Source organism: Rana temporaria, chromosome 3, assembly GCF_905171775.1.
Source record: "Rana temporaria chromosome 3, aRanTem1.1, whole genome shotgun sequence".
NCBI lineage: Eukaryota > Metazoa > Chordata > Amphibia > Anura > Ranidae > Rana > Rana temporaria.
In genome coordinates, this window is record NC_053491.1 from 226,623,416 (window position 1) to 226,642,492 (window position 19,077).

General features: G+C 42.2%; 1 protein-coding gene across 1 annotated transcript in view; it reads left to right on the forward strand.

The window, feature by feature from the left end:
• The window catches only part of CDHR2 (cadherin related family member 2), a 161,121-nt gene extending 142,269 nt beyond the window's left edge, over positions 1-18,852 (forward strand). The window contains exons 25-31 of the mRNA XM_040341609.1: positions 1,401-1,478; positions 2,763-2,823; positions 6,380-6,504; positions 7,270-7,383; positions 7,713-7,796; positions 11,388-11,448; positions 18,235-18,852. Of these exons, the coding sequence (XP_040197543.1) occupies positions 1,401-1,478; positions 2,763-2,823; positions 6,380-6,504; positions 7,270-7,383; positions 7,713-7,796; positions 11,388-11,448; positions 18,235-18,345 (634 nt within the window). The 3' untranslated portion in view covers positions 18,346-18,852. The remainder of the gene's footprint in view (positions 1-1,400; positions 1,479-2,762; positions 2,824-6,379; positions 6,505-7,269; positions 7,384-7,712; positions 7,797-11,387; positions 11,449-18,234) is intronic.
• The last annotated feature ends 225 nt before the right edge of the window (positions 18,853-19,077 follow it).

Consider the following 19,077-nt stretch of genomic DNA (forward strand, 5'->3'; position numbering starts at 1 on the left):
GTCCATGGATGCGCGTACCCTGAAGGTGGATACCGCACCTGGAATGGGGACCTCGCAAAGATTTTTCAACACATGACCCCTGTCACAGATATACTCTCCCCCAGCATGCCCCGCGAGGGAAAACTCCTCTAATTGGCTGTTGGGGAAAACTTGCTCTGCCAGAACCCCTCTGGCACCAACTGCCGGCAAGGGGTGGTATTGCACCTCTTGACCACAGACTGACCCAGTGGACATTTCTGGGATGACAGAAGTCCCAAATTTAGACAAACCACGAATGGGAGCAAAGTAATTCTCCCATTTCCACTAACTTTCGCGTAGTGCCCATGCTGAAAGCAAGGGGGCGCTATATATATATATATATATATATATATATATATATATATATATATATATATATATATATATATATATATATATAATATAGATCTATATATGTTTTTTTTTTTACATTTTTTTGATAGATCAGTGGGTTTGAACATGGAATCTAAAGTGGCTTTTTCCAAGAGCGGTTCTAGATAAACTCTTTCTCTGATGCAGAGTTTTTTTAGTAATAATCTACTTCTGCTATTGATAGGACTTTATTTTTCATTGTATTTTTATTAAAGAAAAACAAGTTCCGAAGTAGACAGACACATTGGCTGAACTAAGTAAAAATTTTCGGGTCATCAACATAGCAATACAGAGATATAGGAAATATGGCCATAACACACATCTTCCATTTATCACAACAGCAAAACATAATGGGGCAGATCCTCCCAGGGTGCATTGCTCCAAATGACGTCGCAAGGACGTCATTGTTTTAGTCGTGAACGTAAATGGCGTCCAGCCCCATTCACGGACGACTTACGCAAACAACGTAAAATTTTCAAAATTGTACGCGGGAACGACGGCCATACTTAACATTGAGTACGCCACCAGATAGCAGCTTTAACTATAGGCCGGAAAAAGCCGAACGGAAACGATGTAAAAGAATGCGACGGCCGCTCGTACTTTCGCTCGTGCTTTCGTGGATTGTTGGAAAAAGCTAATTTGCATACTCGACGCGGATTACGACGTGAACGCCACCCAGCGGCCACCGGAAAATTGCATCTTAGATCCGAAGGCGTACTAAGGCGTACGCCTGTCGGATCTAACACAGATGCCGTCGTATCTTGTTTGGTGGATACCAAAACAAAGATACGACGAGCAAAATTTGAAATTACGCGGCGTATCAACAGATACGCCGGCGTAATTTCTTTGAGGATCTGCCCCAAGGTATACAACAGGCCCCAAATATTTATAGGACTTTAACCTTCACTTTTGCTTCAAGTCTACAGTAATGTTCTACATTAGGCAGGTACACTTTAAAACAATTGTAAGCTCAGAGTGTTCTCTTACCAATTCTTGATTCTCTCCATTAGAGCCAATGAACGAAGCATCCTCTCAGTATACTGTCTGTTCGCCAATGGGACAGCCATAACACCAGATGAACTCAGCAGGTCAGTATTAAAAGGGCATAGTAAAAATAAAATAAATTTAAAAAATGCTTTAATATTAAGCCGAAATAGGCTTGGTCTTCACGACGCGTGCGCATAGCCTGTGCGCAGGCGCCGTGAAGAGCCGAGACCTACTCCGGCTGTCTTCGGGGAGAGTGACGTGCCAGGGCCGGCCGTCAATCATCCTCCCTCTCCATAGGCACGCCCATTCCCCGCGGGAGCCGAAAAATACGATCTCCGATTGCAAGGTGAGTCCGGGGTTAAAAAAATCGGGACAGGCATACTGTAGCTCGCGCTACAATGCCTGTCTCGATGGTAAAATGTGTCGGGGGGGGGGGGGGGGGGTGAACTACCGCTTTAAGTCTGGGTCCTTGTGTGTAGTGTTTGTGTTACATTTATAGGATATTAAGTATAAAGACCTTTGTCCGACCAAAATCACATCGGAATTCCATCGGAGTAAACGAGAACATGTTCTCTATCTAAACTCCAATGGAATACCTCGGAATTTCCAATTGAAATAATCCAATGGGGCATGCACACAGTCGGAATTTCCGATAGAAAAAGTCTGTCTGACTTTTTCCATCGGAAATTCCGATCGTATGTACGGGGCATTACAAGATATGCCAGTCTCATAAAAAACAGGTGGTTCTTAATATGTCATATTTGGTGTAATTTTTATTTTAGTAGCACCTTTTCATGCACCACACACATTAGCTTATCATCATCCAATACTAATAGCTTTGACCAATTCAGATGGTATAACAGATTACAAGAGATAATTCCAGAACACCAAGCAGACTATTTTTAACAAATTCCCTGTATGTCGTTCTGCTTACAAATATGCCTACCAGCCCTCATATCTTCCACTTTAAATAATTTTCCTTTATAGATCTGTTCTGGTATTGTATGACACTGTGGAGATTTTCTACACTGTCTAATACCCATCAAGAATAAATCTTCCAAGTGGGGACACTTCTATTTGACACCTTTGGGGGGTGGGGTTTGGGGGACAGATAATGTGTCACCTAACACTGCTATTGGACACTTTGGAGTGTGGTGGATAGCGTGTCCTTTGCTGCCATCCTGAAATGTTAGATAGTAGTGGTGCCTGGGAGCTCTTGAAGCAAGCAAAAATATTCCTTCTCACCTTCAGGACAGGTAGGTACTAAGCCCATTCTTTTACGGGGTTGCTGCCATTGAGTACTTTTAGGATAGCAACAAGGTTTGTGTTTCTAGTGCAATAATATGTGTTATGTGTCACACTTAGAATTGCCTTTTTTTCTCCAGAATTATACAAGGTAATGAAGTTGCTCTGCGTAACCTACTGTCATATGGCCTCACTCTCATTGTAAGTAGTTCACATCTTAAAAACCCATTCAGTTAACTTTGTTTTATTTCCCCAGTGTGATATTGAGCACATGCAGTAAGCTTCTCCAGAGGTTGCTTGGGGTTTCTTGAGCTGTGGCTGATTAACCTCCCATCTGATTGTGCCTGCATAATTCTAGGCCCAAAAATTGTCTTTTTAGCTGTCTGTAAGGGTGAAATTTTGACCACCATCATAAGGGGGTGGATCTTCTCACCCACCACCCTTGTAAGGATGGCATTCTTTCTACTGATTCCCAATGTAAGGGGGGACATTCTTTCCACCGATTCCCAATGTACGGGGCCATTCTTCCCATGGATTCCCGATGTAGGGGGGCATTCTTTCCATTGACCACAATAATACTGTAAGTTATAGCAGAGGTTTCTGAGGCCTGAAATACATTTTAAGGGTTCCTCTAGGGTAAAATGATTGAGAACAGATGATTTGGCGACAACATTACACAGTTTTCCTACCTTATATCTTGGCCATTCAGCTGCAGCCTGTTTTAATACACAGAAGAAAAAATTATAAATAAATTATATTCATGTTGGTTTCTCTGTCATTGATTAAATTACAGTGAGACCCAGAGAAGAAAAATGGCCACATGGTCTGCATGACTAGGGGAGGAACTGAGTCAGAGAAGGGTCAGCTAGGTCACTTGGGCAAGGGGGGCGGGTAGACTTACCTGATTGGGGGCAGCAGGCCAGGGGGTGGGGTGCAGCTGTTAGTGGTATGTGGCAGATCAGGCATTCTGGGAGTTTTCAGGCAGAGAAGAATCTTCCCTCCCACCCGCCTTGTGTGGGAAATGTTTTATTTTTTTTCATGAGGTGTCAAGTTTGGGGGAGTATATGTCTTGTTTTGTGTTTCTGCTAATGGGGAAAAAAAAACAGTGAGCACTTGCTGGTGGGGATTTTGTCATAGCAGCTTGACGGATCAGAGGGTCTTTGAGGGGTCAGTGATTATTGACATTGTTGCTAAATTGTGGGGTCCATCCAAGGTATGGCACCTACACGTGGTTGGTTAGTGGTAACCACCCCCCCACCAGGAGTTAGGTCCACTGGGGGGGGGGGGGAAGTATGATGAGGTCGTAAGGTCCTCGAGCCAGTTGGGGACATGGACGATTTCAGTAAAATTGTGCCTTATGTCCACCCAAAGACCCCTTGTTTACATTGTTAGAATTACATTGTTGAATGGTATTTTCATTGTTATGTTATTTATTCAGTGTTACTAAATTGGCTGCTGTGGCCATATGAAAGCGCAGGTCGGGCAGTCTGTGCCTTTATTATAGGGTAGGTTTTAGGACCAGGTTGACAAATCTATTAGTCATGAGTATGCTTTGCAGAACACCTTAGTACTTTTAGTTTTCCTATGTTTGGAATACATTTCAAGCACAAGTCAGGAGATTCCAGTCAGCATCAATTGTGCAGCACGGATTACAGTTCTGCAGCTCTGCTTGACCTGCTTTGTGCTGCATTTCTCTGAATGCAGCATGTCATTTTGAGATGAGTTTGCTTTGAAAGCAAACAGGCCAAATGCAGCCTTTTGCCATGATTACATGTTTTTAAGCCGTGATCACGTGTTTGTAAGCAGTGCACATTGGAATGCAGTATTGGGCAGCAATGCCTGTGTACAGAGCCCTAAAAAAGTGCCCCACGCACTCTAAAGATCTTCATTTAGGAAAGGTTCACATCTGTGTGGGAGAAGGACTGTGTGTAAATCACATGATTCCCTGCAGAGGCAGAAAAGATGCACTGCTGTTAGCAGATGCGTGGGGGTGTCTTTAACTCTTAAGGGCACCCCTACATATTGAAAACCACAGCGCACTGCGGTTTTAGCAAAGGTTCAAGAACCTTTTCATACTTGAATTGGCTGCTGTGCCCATGCAAATGTGGCCACAGGAAACTGCATAAGTGTGAACCTAGACTTAAAATGTTTACTGATTTGAGTGCTGAAAAAAGTTTTCCATAAATTTAAAAATAAGTAAGTCTTTACTGTGTAATGAATATATAGCCAGTGAGCAATTTCTTATGTGAGGTAATTCTTATAACAAGGTGTATATCAGTGTTTCTCAATTCCAGCAGGTCTTGTTTTCATGATTTCCCTTAGTTAAAAACGGCTGTGGTAATCACTAAGGCAGTAAAAATGATCAAATCACCTGTGCAAAATAATGGAGAATCTGAAAACATGACCTGTTGGTGCACCTTGAAGAATGGAATTGAGAAACACTGGTGTATATAATCATCATTGAGAGTTATACAGTACGGCCCGGATTCAGATAGAATGGCGTAACTATATGCGGGCGTAGCGTATCTCATATACGCTACGCCGCCGTAAATTTGAGAGGCGAGTACTGTATTCAGAAAGAACTTGCGCCCGAAGTTACGGCGGCGTAGCGTATATGGGCCGACGTAAGCCCGCCTAATTCAAAGTAGGCTGGTAGGGGGCATGTTGTATGGTAATGAATCGTGACCCAACGTAAATGACACACCTAACGAACGGCGCATGCGCGCGCATGCTCAGTATCACGTCAAATTTTCTCCCTAGCTTATGCCGGCTCAATGTTTAGTCGACGTGAACGTAACCTACGCCCATCCCCATTCAACGCAAACGTTGTAAAATACGGCGCTGTTCCGAGTTTCCGATGTCCATACCTAACATGACTTACCCCTGCTTTATGATGGGTAAAGTTACGCCGGTCGGACGCCTTACGTAAACAGCGTTTTTTAATACGCCTGGCGCAAGTACGTTCGTGAATCGGCGTATCTAGCTCATTTGCATATTCGACACAGAAATCAACGGAAGCGCCACCTAGCGGCCAGCGTAAATATGCACCTAAGATACGACGGCGTAAGAGACTTACGTCAGTCGTATCTTAGACAAATGGCGTATCTGATTCTTTGAATCAGGCGCCGAGATACGACGCCCCACATTCAGACTTACAACGGCGTATCTGGAGATACGCCGTCGTAAGTCCTTTTGTGAATCAGGGCCTAGATGTTTTTAATGGGAAACTTGTGCAATGAGTCATGCAACACAAACCATACCACTGTATTCTTATATTTAACAATGGCGTTCTGTCATTATGTACGTTCATGAGATCAGTACAGTAAAACTTTGGTTTGAGAATAACTTGGTTTGAGAGCGTTTTGCAAGATGAGCAAAATGTTTTAAAACATTTTTTGCCTTGATATACAAGCGATGTCTTGATATAAGAGTAGTGTCATGTCACAACTGAGTCTAAAAAAGGAGAGGAGCCTCTAATTGTAGCAATATGGTTACATTTAATGAAGGTACAACATTTAGCAACTTATTGCTACACTTAGAGGTGCCTCTCTTCTCTATTATACCCTGTAAATAAATGCTTTGATATACAAGTGTTTTGGATTACAAGCATGTTTCTGGAACGAATTATGCTCACAATCCAAGGTTTTAATGTATTTGCAAATAGCAGCACTGACATTCAAATATGAAGATGTATTTCATTGGACATGTATATAATATGCATATTATATATCACTTATTTATAATTTTCTTCAAACAGGGAACAGCTGAGACTCCCCTGGCAACAGGAAATACTATACTTATTGGAATCACTGCAGGCCTTTGTGCTGTTGTGATCCTTCTTATCATCATTATGATCATCTCATTGGTCTGTATGAGGAAAAGGTACTTGGGCTCTGTAAACAAAATCCTGTCGATCATTATTGGACCAATGTAAGAATGTTGTAAACAGTCATAAAACCCAACTCCAGTTCGGACAAAATAGTCTAAGGCCGGGTTCACATCTCTACACGTCCACTTTTGTTTGTTTTTTAACATGCAGTGTAGAGCATTTTCATTATTATATTGGGAAGCACAGTACATAAACATGCATAGAGAAAACAGGCTTGTCTAATTTTTCAAACCACATTGCACAACACCGCACCGCATCCCATAGGTCTGAACAGCTTCACTGATACACATTGGTTCTTATGGCACATGCATTATTTTGCTTTACAATGCATGCATTAAAATACGAACAAGGCCTAGATTCCGTTCCAGCCTTCTTAAAAAATAAAGGAAGCGGCTCTGCTTTTCTCACCCTATCTTCAACACTGTTCCCTGCAGACTCACCCAGGGATCCATTGCTCCTTTTTTTCCAGGTTGAATAATGCCATTCAAGCCACGTCCTGTGAATCCGTGAACCAGGGTGTCATTACTCCACCTGGACCTGAACATACAAGAGGATGCTGCTGAGAGCAGTGCCATATGATTATGTGGTGCTGCTTTCTCCAACATTTAGGATCCCTCACTAGGGGAGCAAATGTTGTTTCTCTAGAGTCTGTTCTGTTAAAACAGTCCCAATCGAAGGGGCATAATATGTTCAGATCTATGTATAATCTGGTAACAAATACAATTTATATATATAACTTCTGTGTTTTGTCTTTAAAGTCATAAGAGGAAATTACGAGCTGTCAAAGCTTCAAAAGTTGCAAAATCCTTACCTGGAGAAGCTGTGCAAGGAATAGAGGCCATACCTGGTACCAACAAATTCAACTCTGATGGGTAAGAGACTGCAGTCGCCTAAGGGATTCATATCATATTGCAAAAATAGCCTGTTCAAATTCAGTCATTTAAAATGATAAACTGCTGGGCATCTATTTTTGTCACTAATATCTGCTGTTCTGTATGACATACTGTGTATGTGTGTGTGTATGTGTGAGTGTGTGTGTGTGTATGTACGTATGTGTGTGTGTATGTGTGTGTGTATATATGTATATATATATATATATATATATATATATATATATATACATACTTTATTTATTTTTATTTTGTTGTTTGTTTATTTTAATTTTTTATCATCCCTATGTGCATTGTATTTTTATCTCCAGTGCCAACCCCATGCTGAATGTTGATATGGGCACCTTTTTAGACTTGGGCTTCGAAGACAACAGTTCTGTTAGTGATTCTGCCAGGTGAGATTTACATATACTTTTGTGTAGAGTTTTTAGATTTGCCTAAACTGTGGCTATCATCGAAGACACCAACCAAAATTACATTTTTAATCATGCTGCTAGCTGGGCTCGATTTGGATTGGACTTGATTTGTAGCTAGTGGGAGTGTCAAGGTTGTCTCTGTAAAGAAAAGCGCACAAAGACATTGCCAGGTTAAGTGAAGATCTTGGAATGGAAAACCCAGATGCCATTTGTGTCCCTACTGGGGAACAATGCCATCAACCTCCTATTAGGACACACAGAGAGAGAAATAACACACATTTAAGTGGAGTTGGGAAATGCTTGAACTTGTGACAATGTTTTTAGTTTTTTATAGGAGTCTTTGCCCTTCTGTTCCTGTGACAACCACACCAAACCAACTTTTGCACGGATATCAAGGGTCAGGAAATGAAGAGAAATCACCTAGTGATGCACAGACAGAGATAGAAAGATCTCTATTTAAAACTTTTTAAACAAAAGTTAGAGTTAGGCTTTAAGTAAAAAGGTTACTGTCTACCTAGTTCCAGGGCTTAGCATGTGGTGCATTGAGCAGACAGATAACTGGGATGGGGTAACCATGACTCCACAATGACAGAATACATGAATGGTGGAGGTTTCTAAAGAATCAGTGAAGAGAAATATGCTTTAAGCTGAAGGTAAAGAAGGTTGAGTTTGTAATATTTGGGATACGGTCTATGTTTTTTGACACACAGGAAAGACAGTGACAGCTTATAGAGCTAAATGCATTGTCTATGTCTTGGTGCTAGAGTTGGAGCAAAGCATTTGAGCCAATAGAGTACTTTTTTTTATTAATGGATATTACCTATCCACTAAATAATATAATTCCGAAGTAACAATGGGGACCTGTCCAAACGACGCATATCTGCATGTGGCGGTCGGCATGTGGTTAAAGTGGTTGTAAACTCCAGTCATGAAATTTGAGCAAAGCACATGTATCTGCAGAGTTTACTTATCCCCCTTCCAAAGCTTTAAGTGTAATTTCTCTCTGGTGCATTGTTTTTCTGTTATCAGCATGAATAACTTCTGAGAAGGGAGCTTGTCTATTCAGAACACAATTCTTCTGCTATGTTAATTTCCTCTAATCAGCTCTCATGCACTGTAACCAAAGTCTCTTTGCCCCCTCCTCTGTGCTGCTGACAGATGAAGAAACATTTTTAACACAATCTGCACTTTTGAAGGGGTGTAGACAAGAGAGGACTGCAGATAAATAAGTAACATTTTTGTAGGAGGATTTGTTTAATCTCTGCCTATCACCTGAAGGTGAGGTTTACAACTACTTTAATGTATTTTGTACTCCCTTATTGCCATAATTATTTTGTGGAAGCATATTACAACTCAATTTACAGGGTACATAGAAATGACAAACTCCACATCTTTGGTGGGATTTAAACATCCATGTCACATAAAATTGGATTCACACTATTTGCTAAAATAGGTTTAGCACTCTCCTAGCGTAAGTGACTAGGCAAATTTAGCTTTGGCTCCTTTTGTAACCAAGGGAGCAGTGATGGTTTGGTCTGGTCTGTTCAATGTCTTATAGGCTGGGAGTTTGATTGCTTTCCACTACCTCTGAAAGAAGCTTCCAGACTTTAGGTCGAGAGATTCAAATTGACCAGCCTGAATAATTATCAGAGTCTGGCTAATCCCTGCAGGGGAAGTGTCCACAAGTGGGATGGAGTGCAGATAATAGCCTGAGATACTGGTGAGCAGGGTTTCTTCTCCCCAGGAGGGTTCCAGAGGTGCAATGGGTTAATGCTTCCAGGCATCCTGTGGACTGAATAGATTCTCTAAGAGACTTCAGAGGTGCATAGACTCAGATGGACTTTGCCCAGAGCTGAACACACCACATGTAATCAAGTCCTGAGAGGTGCCATCTCACTCACTGGGTTTTGTCTGGCGGAAGCTGGAAGGGTGCAACTGTCTTGGGGACTTGTGAGTAGTGACCTTAAACTTATACCTGAGACTGTGTGCTGGATGCTGCACTGACTCACAATGGCACAAAATAACCAGACGCCCAAAACTCTACCCTATGGTCTCCAACTGCGAAACCCTGGACTGTTGACTATCAGCCACTACTAGTACTGCTAGAAAAACTTTACTCTGTTCACTACCTATAGCTGGGCATTTTGGAGTATCCCAAGCCCCAATCCCCCTCCTGTTCCAAGTTTTACCAGCAATAAATCACAAAAAAGACAACCCCAAGACTGCTTATTGGAGCTGGAGCAAATTGACGGTTGCTTGGGTAGCTGGTAGCCTATGTGCTGTTTGGGGGAGAACCAGTAAAAGCCAGTGACCCCTGCAGGGGTAGTTCTACATTGGATAGAAAAAAATATTAAATGTTATACGAGCTGGTTAAAAGTCCAACTGGGCAATACAATAAGAGTAGCCACTAGGTCAGAATTTTAATGTCTATGTGAATTTTAATAGTTAATAAAGTTTATATATTTTTCAATTAAAGTGGATGTAAACCCGATTCATGAAATTTGAGCTGGGCACATATATCTGTAGTGTTTTCTTTCTTATCTCTCTCCAAAGAGTCCTGTGTGTTTCTTCTGTTCCGTAGCTCTGTTATCAGCCTGATAACTTCTGACACGTTCTCAGAGACAAGCGATAAAAGCCTGAAGTTTGTGTCGTGGGAGGTTGCTATAAATAGATAAGCACAGAGCTTGACTTCTCACAGCACAGCTCTGCACATTCCTTCCTTCCTTTGCCAATGTGGAGAGGGGGGAGTGCCTTTCCACCAATTACCTGTCTTGGCTGTATGCCAATAATCCACTCCTAGTGCTGAACAGGAAGAGAAAATCTGTAACACAATCTGCACTTTTTAAAGAATATATAAAGCTGAAGACAGCAGATATACACGTAAAACTTATGTAGGTGGATTTGTTTCATCCCTGTGAATCATCTGAGGCTGTTCACTTCACTGGGTATATGTGAGGGTTTACATCCAGTTTAAAGCCACGTGCATCTTTCTAGGCAGCCACAATCACATTGGGGATCATATCATCTTGTTTGGTCTCTTTGGTATATTTTTTTGAGGTTTTATTAGGCTGCAAGGACCGCACCTACTGGGTGCGTTGGCATAATAAATAATCCTTGATTACCCACAGTATCCCCAAAATGTTCTATTTTTATGTCATATAATTACCAACCATTACCAACCTCCTTTTCAACATTCCAGTTGACTAATGGTCTCTAACATTAACACTTTCTACACTACTGACATGGAACAAGCATTCATACTGTAAAGTGAGAGTGAAGTGAGAACCTGTGATCTGCATACTGAATCCCTGATCTGCCAGTCAGTGACAGAAACTAACAAAACTATGGAATTAGCTGAAACCTAGGAAAATAACGATTTCAGAAGGAGAAGCAATAGCCTTCACCTACCTGCACATTATGACAAGAGCCTACCCAGCTCTAAAGTGGTAAAAATGATCTTATTAAAAAACAGCTTTTAATAACTTTTATACCTTGTTCACATTCTTCACAAAAACATTTTAATTTTTCTGTGTTAATACCTATTTTTACAACTTTAATTTTTTTTTGCAGTGTGCACTCTGATTACAATAATATCTTTGTTGGGGTAAAAGGTGACACATCTGTTTACCAGGTATGTATTATTAGTAGCCAAATGTATTTAACCACATCCTTCGGATGGTGTCTCAAGTTTTATTTCCATACAAAATTATTTAGTGGTTAATTTTGATCTTTTTTTGGTGCAAAATGTGTGGGCCCATACATGAAGCCATTTTCTTTATGACCCTACTTTATAAGGCCCTGTACACACGATCAGTCCAAACTGATTAAAACGGACTGAAGTTCTGTTTCATCGGTTAACCGATGAAGCTGACTGATGGTCTGATGTGCCTACACACCATCAGTTCAAAAACCGATCGAGTCCAACGCGGTGACGTAAAACACAACAACGTGCAGAGAAAAATGAAGTTCAATGCTTCCAAGCATGCGTCGACTTGATTCTGAGCATGCCTGGGTTTGGAACCAATGCTTTTGCGTACTAACCATTGGTTTTGACGTATCGGTCAGGCGTCCATCGGTCCAATTTTAAAGCAAGTTCTCTGTTTTTGGACCGAAGGACAACTGACCGATGGGGCCCACACACGGTCGGTTTGGACCGATGTAACTGAACTTCAGTCTGTTTTCATCAGTTTGGACTGATCGTGTGTACAGGGCCTTAGACTTCTGTGCTTGATGCATTCTTTGGCACTGGTAAAATATATTGGACACATTGTTTAACTGCTCTGTATACTATATATATGTATATATATATATATATATATATATATATATATATATATATATATATATATATATATATATATATATATATATGTAGCGCCCTGCTCCTGATGACCAGGCGCTATGTTTAAATTTAGTGGGTGTCTGAGCTGGTAGTTAGCTCAGACTCTTATGATTAAAGCTAAATCAGCCTCTGTTCCGGCTATGGCTGTGCTTGGAGGGTTTTCCCATTGTTTGCCGGTAGGTGGCATTACCACCGCAGGCCAATGTTGGAACACAGGCAAGCCAGAGTGCATTGGGTGTCTTTTCCCCCGGAACAGCCCAGTGGGAGTGGTCTCCCCGCTGGGCATGTTAGGGGAGGATACTTAAGGGGCAGACGCCATTTATCTTGGTCCCTTTTTGCCTCGTGGCCCTCCTGGCTGGAGGCATGTGATGGTCCATTTTCAGTCCCGGGAACACGTTGGCCCGAGGCTGCAATTCCGCCAGGTAGGCCCAGTCATCTTGACTGGGGCCTGCACTTCGAAGGTGATCCTGTACCGTCTGTCCTGCGGGACAAAGCCACTCACTGGAGGAAACCAGGGGAGGACCTGACCAAGCAGAAGGCTGGTATTTATATGCTGAATTCTTAAAAATACAAGTAGCTTGGCTGTCATTGACTTTGTCTTTCTTGGGAAAAAACATGCATCAAAGTACTAAACTTCTGATTTGCATGCTTAAGCTCAGTAGGGCAAACATTTTTAAACTCAATGGATCAGTATGGCAGCCAGGGAACTAACATACCAAAAGGACAGGTCATTATTGACATCCTCTATATTCTCTCTGTTGGTTTCTTTTAAACTCTCTTTTTCCATCGGTAAAAATTATGTGGATATCTGTATTTCTGCACATTCTTATGTTCCATTCACACTTTGCATTTCCAGAACGCGTGACAAATGGGCTGTGTGTTAATGACACTTATAGCAGGCATGCTTTTGCCACACTACAAATGCACCATAATCCGCAGTGAAAAAACGAACCAAAAAATGCTTCTTTGAGGTGGTTGTCACATGTAGGGCAGCCCATTCAGTTGAAGCAATGAGCAGGAACACTCCAAAATTGTTTTTTTTTAAATGTTCCTCTGGAGTCGAAAAAATAGCAGCCCAATCTCCAGTACTCAACAAGAAATCAATCTAAAAACTGAAGAAAGGAAAAGGAAGAAAACTGATCGACTGCACATCTAAAAGTCACCTTTAGTGTATATTCTTCAATAAGATCACAAGCCACAAATACAAAAGAGGGAAGCAGCAGGCACCAACTAAAGTGTTACTAATTCAGCGCTTTTTTATAGGTGATAAAACTCCAAAAACTGAAGAAAAACTGTGACTGCAAGGCAGCATGGCTCTGCCCCCTAAACCACATCAACCTGCACGCATGGGAGTTGATTTATTAAAGTGTAGTTACAATATGCAAGTGCTCCAGAGCTCAGTACAAGTGGTAAAGCTTGACTTTGCAAAGAATACCCAATCAAATGCAAGGAAAATTTAAAAAGCAGCACTTTTGCTTTCACATGATTGGATAATAGAAGTCAGCAGAGCTTCTACTAATTTACTAAGATCTGAAGCAACTGCTCTCACAGTGCACAGACTTTTTGCCTTTAGTATATCAACCCCATAGTGTATCTAGTCAAAGATCGGTGTAAAGTGCACCAGAAATGCAATAAAAATATTTCCCTTTAAATCCTATGGATCTCTTCACATCAGTGTGGTGCATTTTAAAAAGTCCTGCATACTGAATCTATGGTGCCTTGTTTCTAAAGTGCATAAAAAACGGGCACCTCCCAATGATTTCTATAGGTAACACAGTAGTGACATGTTAAAGTTTCACAGGTGCGTACTGGGAATTAGGAATCCAGAGAATGTACCAAAAACGCATTGAAAACGTGTTTTTGCAAATCACATACCGCGTTTTTAAGTGCACCAAATCGACAGTACAAACACCCCCAAAATGTCCTGTTTTTGGAAAGCAATCGCCTATTAACATATTGTGAATGCAAAAGTACGTTTGCATGCATGCGCATGAACATGCGCTAGATTGCGTGAACGCATATGCACGAAAGTATGCGCAAATACATCCAAAAAAAATGCCTGAAAAATGGATGCTCAAACAGCAAGAGGCCTAAGGAGATATTGAACTTTTATTTTGAATGAGCACACAGTTAAAATGATTGGACTGTGTTTTATTATTATTTTTTTATTATTATTGATACACACAGTGGCTCAGCAATTTAAGAGCCGGTTCACACTGGGGCAACACGACTTTCAGCACGACTTTGGGAGGCAACTTGAACACGGCTTGAGTATGAATCACAACGCGACGTACAACACGACTTGAGGTCGCCTCCAGGAGGGGGAACTCAATGTCAAAGAAACCCCCAAAAAAAACAGCATGGGTTCCCCTCTAGGAGCATACTAGGTCCTTAGGTCTGGTATGGATTTCAAGGGGAACCCCCTACGCCGAAAAAATGGCATGGGGGATCCCCCCAAATCCAGAGCCTTATCCGAGCACGCAGACCGGCTGGTCAGGAAAGGGGGTGGGGACGGGCGAGCATGGGGGGGTGGGGCAGGGGGGCGCCCCCACCCCAAAGCACCTTGTCCCTGTGTTGATGGGGACAAAGGCCTCTTCCTGACAACCCTGGCCATTGGTTGTCGGGGTCTGCGGGCAGGGGGCTTATCGGAATCTGGGAGCCCCATTTAATAAGGGGCCCCCCCATCCTATGTGAATGAGTATTGGGTACATCGTACCCCTACCCATTCTCCTGGTGGAAAATAAATGTCAATAAAAAAACACTACACAGGTTTTTAAAGTAGTTTATTAGGCAGCTCCAGGGGTCTTCTTCCGACTTTGGGGGTCTTCTGCCAGGCATCACCGCTGTCTTCTTTCAGCTCTTTTACCAGCGGTGGCTCGGTCTTCTCCCGACTTCGGGGGGTCTTCTTCCGACTTCTCCGCTCTCTTCTCCCGCTCTCCGGTTCTTTTTCTCTTCTGCCGGGCACCACCGCTGTCTTCTTTTAGCTCTTTCACCAGCGGGGGCCCGGTCTTCTGCGTCGCCTTCTTCTCCTCTTCGATGTTGACTCGACGCTCCCTTCTGCTGTAATGCCGGGTGTGCGGTGCGCGGCGATTTATATAGGCCTCTTATGACATCACAGTCCCAGCATTGACCAGGTATTACCCGGAGCATGCTGGGACTGTGACGTCATAAGAGGCCTATATAATTTGCCTCACACCGCACACCTGGCATTACAGCGGGAGGGAGCGTCGAGTCAACATCGAAGAGGAGAAGAGGAGAAGAAGGCGTAAAGGTAAAGTGGCTTCCCGTGTTGCATTTTAAATGGCATTCTAATGCACTAAAGCCTGGTACACATGATGAGATTATCAGATGAATGATCTTCCATTTTTTATTTTTTTTTGCATGCTAATCTCATATCGGAAATTAACAGGTTACTAAAGTTACGAAAACCATTGTACATCAGAATAAAATTTTGGAAATGATGTAATGTGTTATATTGTATTTGTTTTGTATTTTTGGACACAAATTGTGCTGATTATATGAAAATCTTATGATCTGGTAAAGTACAAGAATATTTTTTGTGCTTTTCCCATTGGATAATTTCATACGACTTGTCCTTATAGGCTCTCGAAAGCTGCATATTAATGATCAGTTTATTGTATGATCGCTTCGAAAGCGATATTTTTTGTATGATAATCTGATTGTGTGTACTAGGCTTAAGGACTTGTTTACACATAAACATGAATACAAATGCAGTGCCTTTCATTTATGTTCATTAAATTGCTATGCATTTTGCAGGTTTTTTACTCTGACATCACATCCTTTCTTCTGTTTGTGGGTTGAGAGAAGGAGAGAGGGACACAAATAGCGAGAGACACAGAGAGAGAGACAAACACATTATTGGAGAGGCATTGCCAATGGGATGTCTAGCATCTAATAATTGTGATTGTGCTACATTGAGGAGGCAGATTAGGAGATTGGGGCAAGCCAAACGGCACTATTGGGTGCATAAATTGCTCTCACCCATACCACCTAGTGTGCCCACACATGGCCTACAAACATATCTATTTCTATAACCCCTGTCATTGAGATATCACACTAACCAGCTTTCCACTGCAAATGTTCTACTTCTCCGCTAATGCCTAGTACACACGATAGGATTTATCCGCGGATACGGTCCTCCGGACCGTTTCCGCGGATAAATCCTCTGAGGATTTTGATCCGATGGAGTGTACACACCATCGGATCGAAATCTGCGCCGAATTCCCATCGCGATGACGTGTTGCGCCGTCGCCGCGATGATGACGCGGCGACGTGCGCAACGCTGTCATGTAAGGAATTCCACGCATGCGTCGAATCATTACGACGCATGCGAGGGATGGGTTCGGACGGATCGATCCGGTGAGTCTGTACAGACCACCGGATCGATCCGCTGGAGCCGATTCCAGCGGATAGATTTCTTAACATGCTAAGAAATTTTTATCCGCTGGAAATCGGTCGGCCCGAAATATATCCGCGGATAAATATCCGCTGGATCGTACACACCAGCGGATCTATCCGCTGAAACCGATCCGCGGATCAATTTCAGCGGATCGATCCTCTCGTGTGTACGGGGCCTAAGATGGCTGTCATATGGGTCCTTCCAAGGGCTAAAAGCTTTTTCTTTCCTCTCTTGTTTATGTGTGTTTACATGCATTTATGTTTTTTGAGTTAAAATGCATACATGTATCATTTTAATGCAATGCACCACACTGCAAATTACACCAGCATTGTGGTGTGAACAGGACACATGGAAAACAAATTTCTCTATGCGTCCTTGTGGTGACCTGCGTTCTTTCAATGCAGTAAACTGCAGGTCACTGCCAAATGTGTAAACAGTGTCTAAGGGACAGTTTACATATAGTGCGTCCTAGTCACATTGCAATACAGTCCAGAGCTGCACTGCAGTGAGCTGTATTTATTCAGAGTACAGGATGGGATCGCATGTCAAGCCTCGTACACACGACCGAGGAACTTGACGGGCGAAACACATCGTTTTCCTCGTCGAGTTCCTTGTTAGGCTTGTCAAGGAACTCGACAAGCTTGCTTTGCTTACACACTGTCAAGACAAAATCTCCTCGTTCTCAAACGCGGTGACATACAACACATACAACGGCAGGGGAAGTTCGATTCCACTGGCTAAACTCTTGGGGCTGGTTTTGCTAATCTCATGTGTTTGCGTGTTAAGTAAAAGTTTGTTAAGAGACGATTTGCACTTTTCAGTCTGTTACAGCTTGAAAAATGTGTTATCTCCATTACAAATGCTACTTTTACTCCCGTCTCATACTTTATTCTGAGCAAGCGCGGGTTTCTTAGCATACACACGCTCGAGTTTCTCGTTGAAAACCAGCCCGACCAGGAACTCGACGAGCCAATTTGAGACTCCCGTCGAGGAAATAGAGAACTTGCTCTCTTTTTGGCTCGTCGAGTTTCTCAACAGTTTCCTCAACGAAAATGTACACACGACCGGTTTCCTCTGCAAAAAAATATCTCCCAGCAAGTTTCTTGCTGGTTTTTGCCGAGAAACTCGGTCGTGTGTACGAGGCCTCACTGTTTACCAGAGTAGTGTACCGCACTGCTGTACAGTGACATGAATGGCACTTTGACAACTTCAATTAAAGAGTAAAATAGAAGGGAACAGTGTCTGAAACAAACATCAACTCCCTACCGCTGTCTCACTGCAGCCAGAAAGCACAACTGCTGATGCAGTTTAGCGTGAGGCAGCTATTGGGACAGCGTGAACTGGCTCTAAGGCAATGCAACTCTGAGGCACATGCAGCGCACCACAATGCACAGTAACACCTGGTGCTGCATCAGAAGATAAGTGTAATGTCAAATTTTTGTTGTCTTTTCTGGTGCATTGGCAGCCTATTAACAATCAATGGGCTGCCCTAATGCTCCTAACACTTTAATGCATAACACAATGAGCACCAGATTGGCAAAGGGCGAATGTCACTATTGGTACCTCTTACATTTTGATCAGACTCAATATTAAGTTTAGCAATATATGTAGTGCATATCATAGTCTTATACTAACTTTTTTTTCTTTTTCTGTAGGAATTTGCACCTTCCACTTCTAAAGATGGTGAAGAACCTTTGGCAGCCGCTCTTAACGAGAGACAAAAAATGTCATATAACAATACAGCTTTGGACACAACTGACCTGTAACATGTCACAACAGAAGATTTAAACAAACCCTTTAAATTACTTCTTCCCACCCAATATTGTAAACTATGGACCCTCAGTGCCTAAATCTACCCTTAGTGGGACTGTCAAATTCTTTGATTAATGCCACAGCCACCCTTGAAGAGACAATGGCAAATGCTGATACCAAGTAATGGCGCACCTGTTCCTCTCCCCCCCATGTGGAATAACCAGGGACTGGTAATTGGCCATTTAGGCCTTGAGCATTGCATTATGAGAGAGCAGTTGGTTTGTCACATACTATAAGTTACCGAGAGTAGCACTCAGGGGTAGTGACTAGGGATGGGCTATCTGTTCAAGTCGAACATGAGTTTGACTCGAACATTGCCTGTTCGCTCGTTCGCCGAACAGCGAACAATTTGGGGTGTTAAAACTTTAAAAGTCTACGGGAGACATCAAAAGTGCCAATTTTAAAGGTTAATATGCAAGTTATTGTCATAAAAAGTGTTTGGGGACCCGGGTCTTGCCCCAGGGGACATGTATCAATGCAAAAAAAGTTTTAAAAACAGATGTTATTTTGGAGTAGTGATTTTAATAATGCTTAAAGTGAAACAATAAAAGTGAAATATTCCTTAAAATTTCGAACACTTTTTCTGACAATAACTTGCATGTTAACCTTTAAAATGATCACTTTTGATTTCTCATGTTCGTGTCCCATAGACTTTAACGGTGTTCGCAGTTCGAACAATTTTTTGC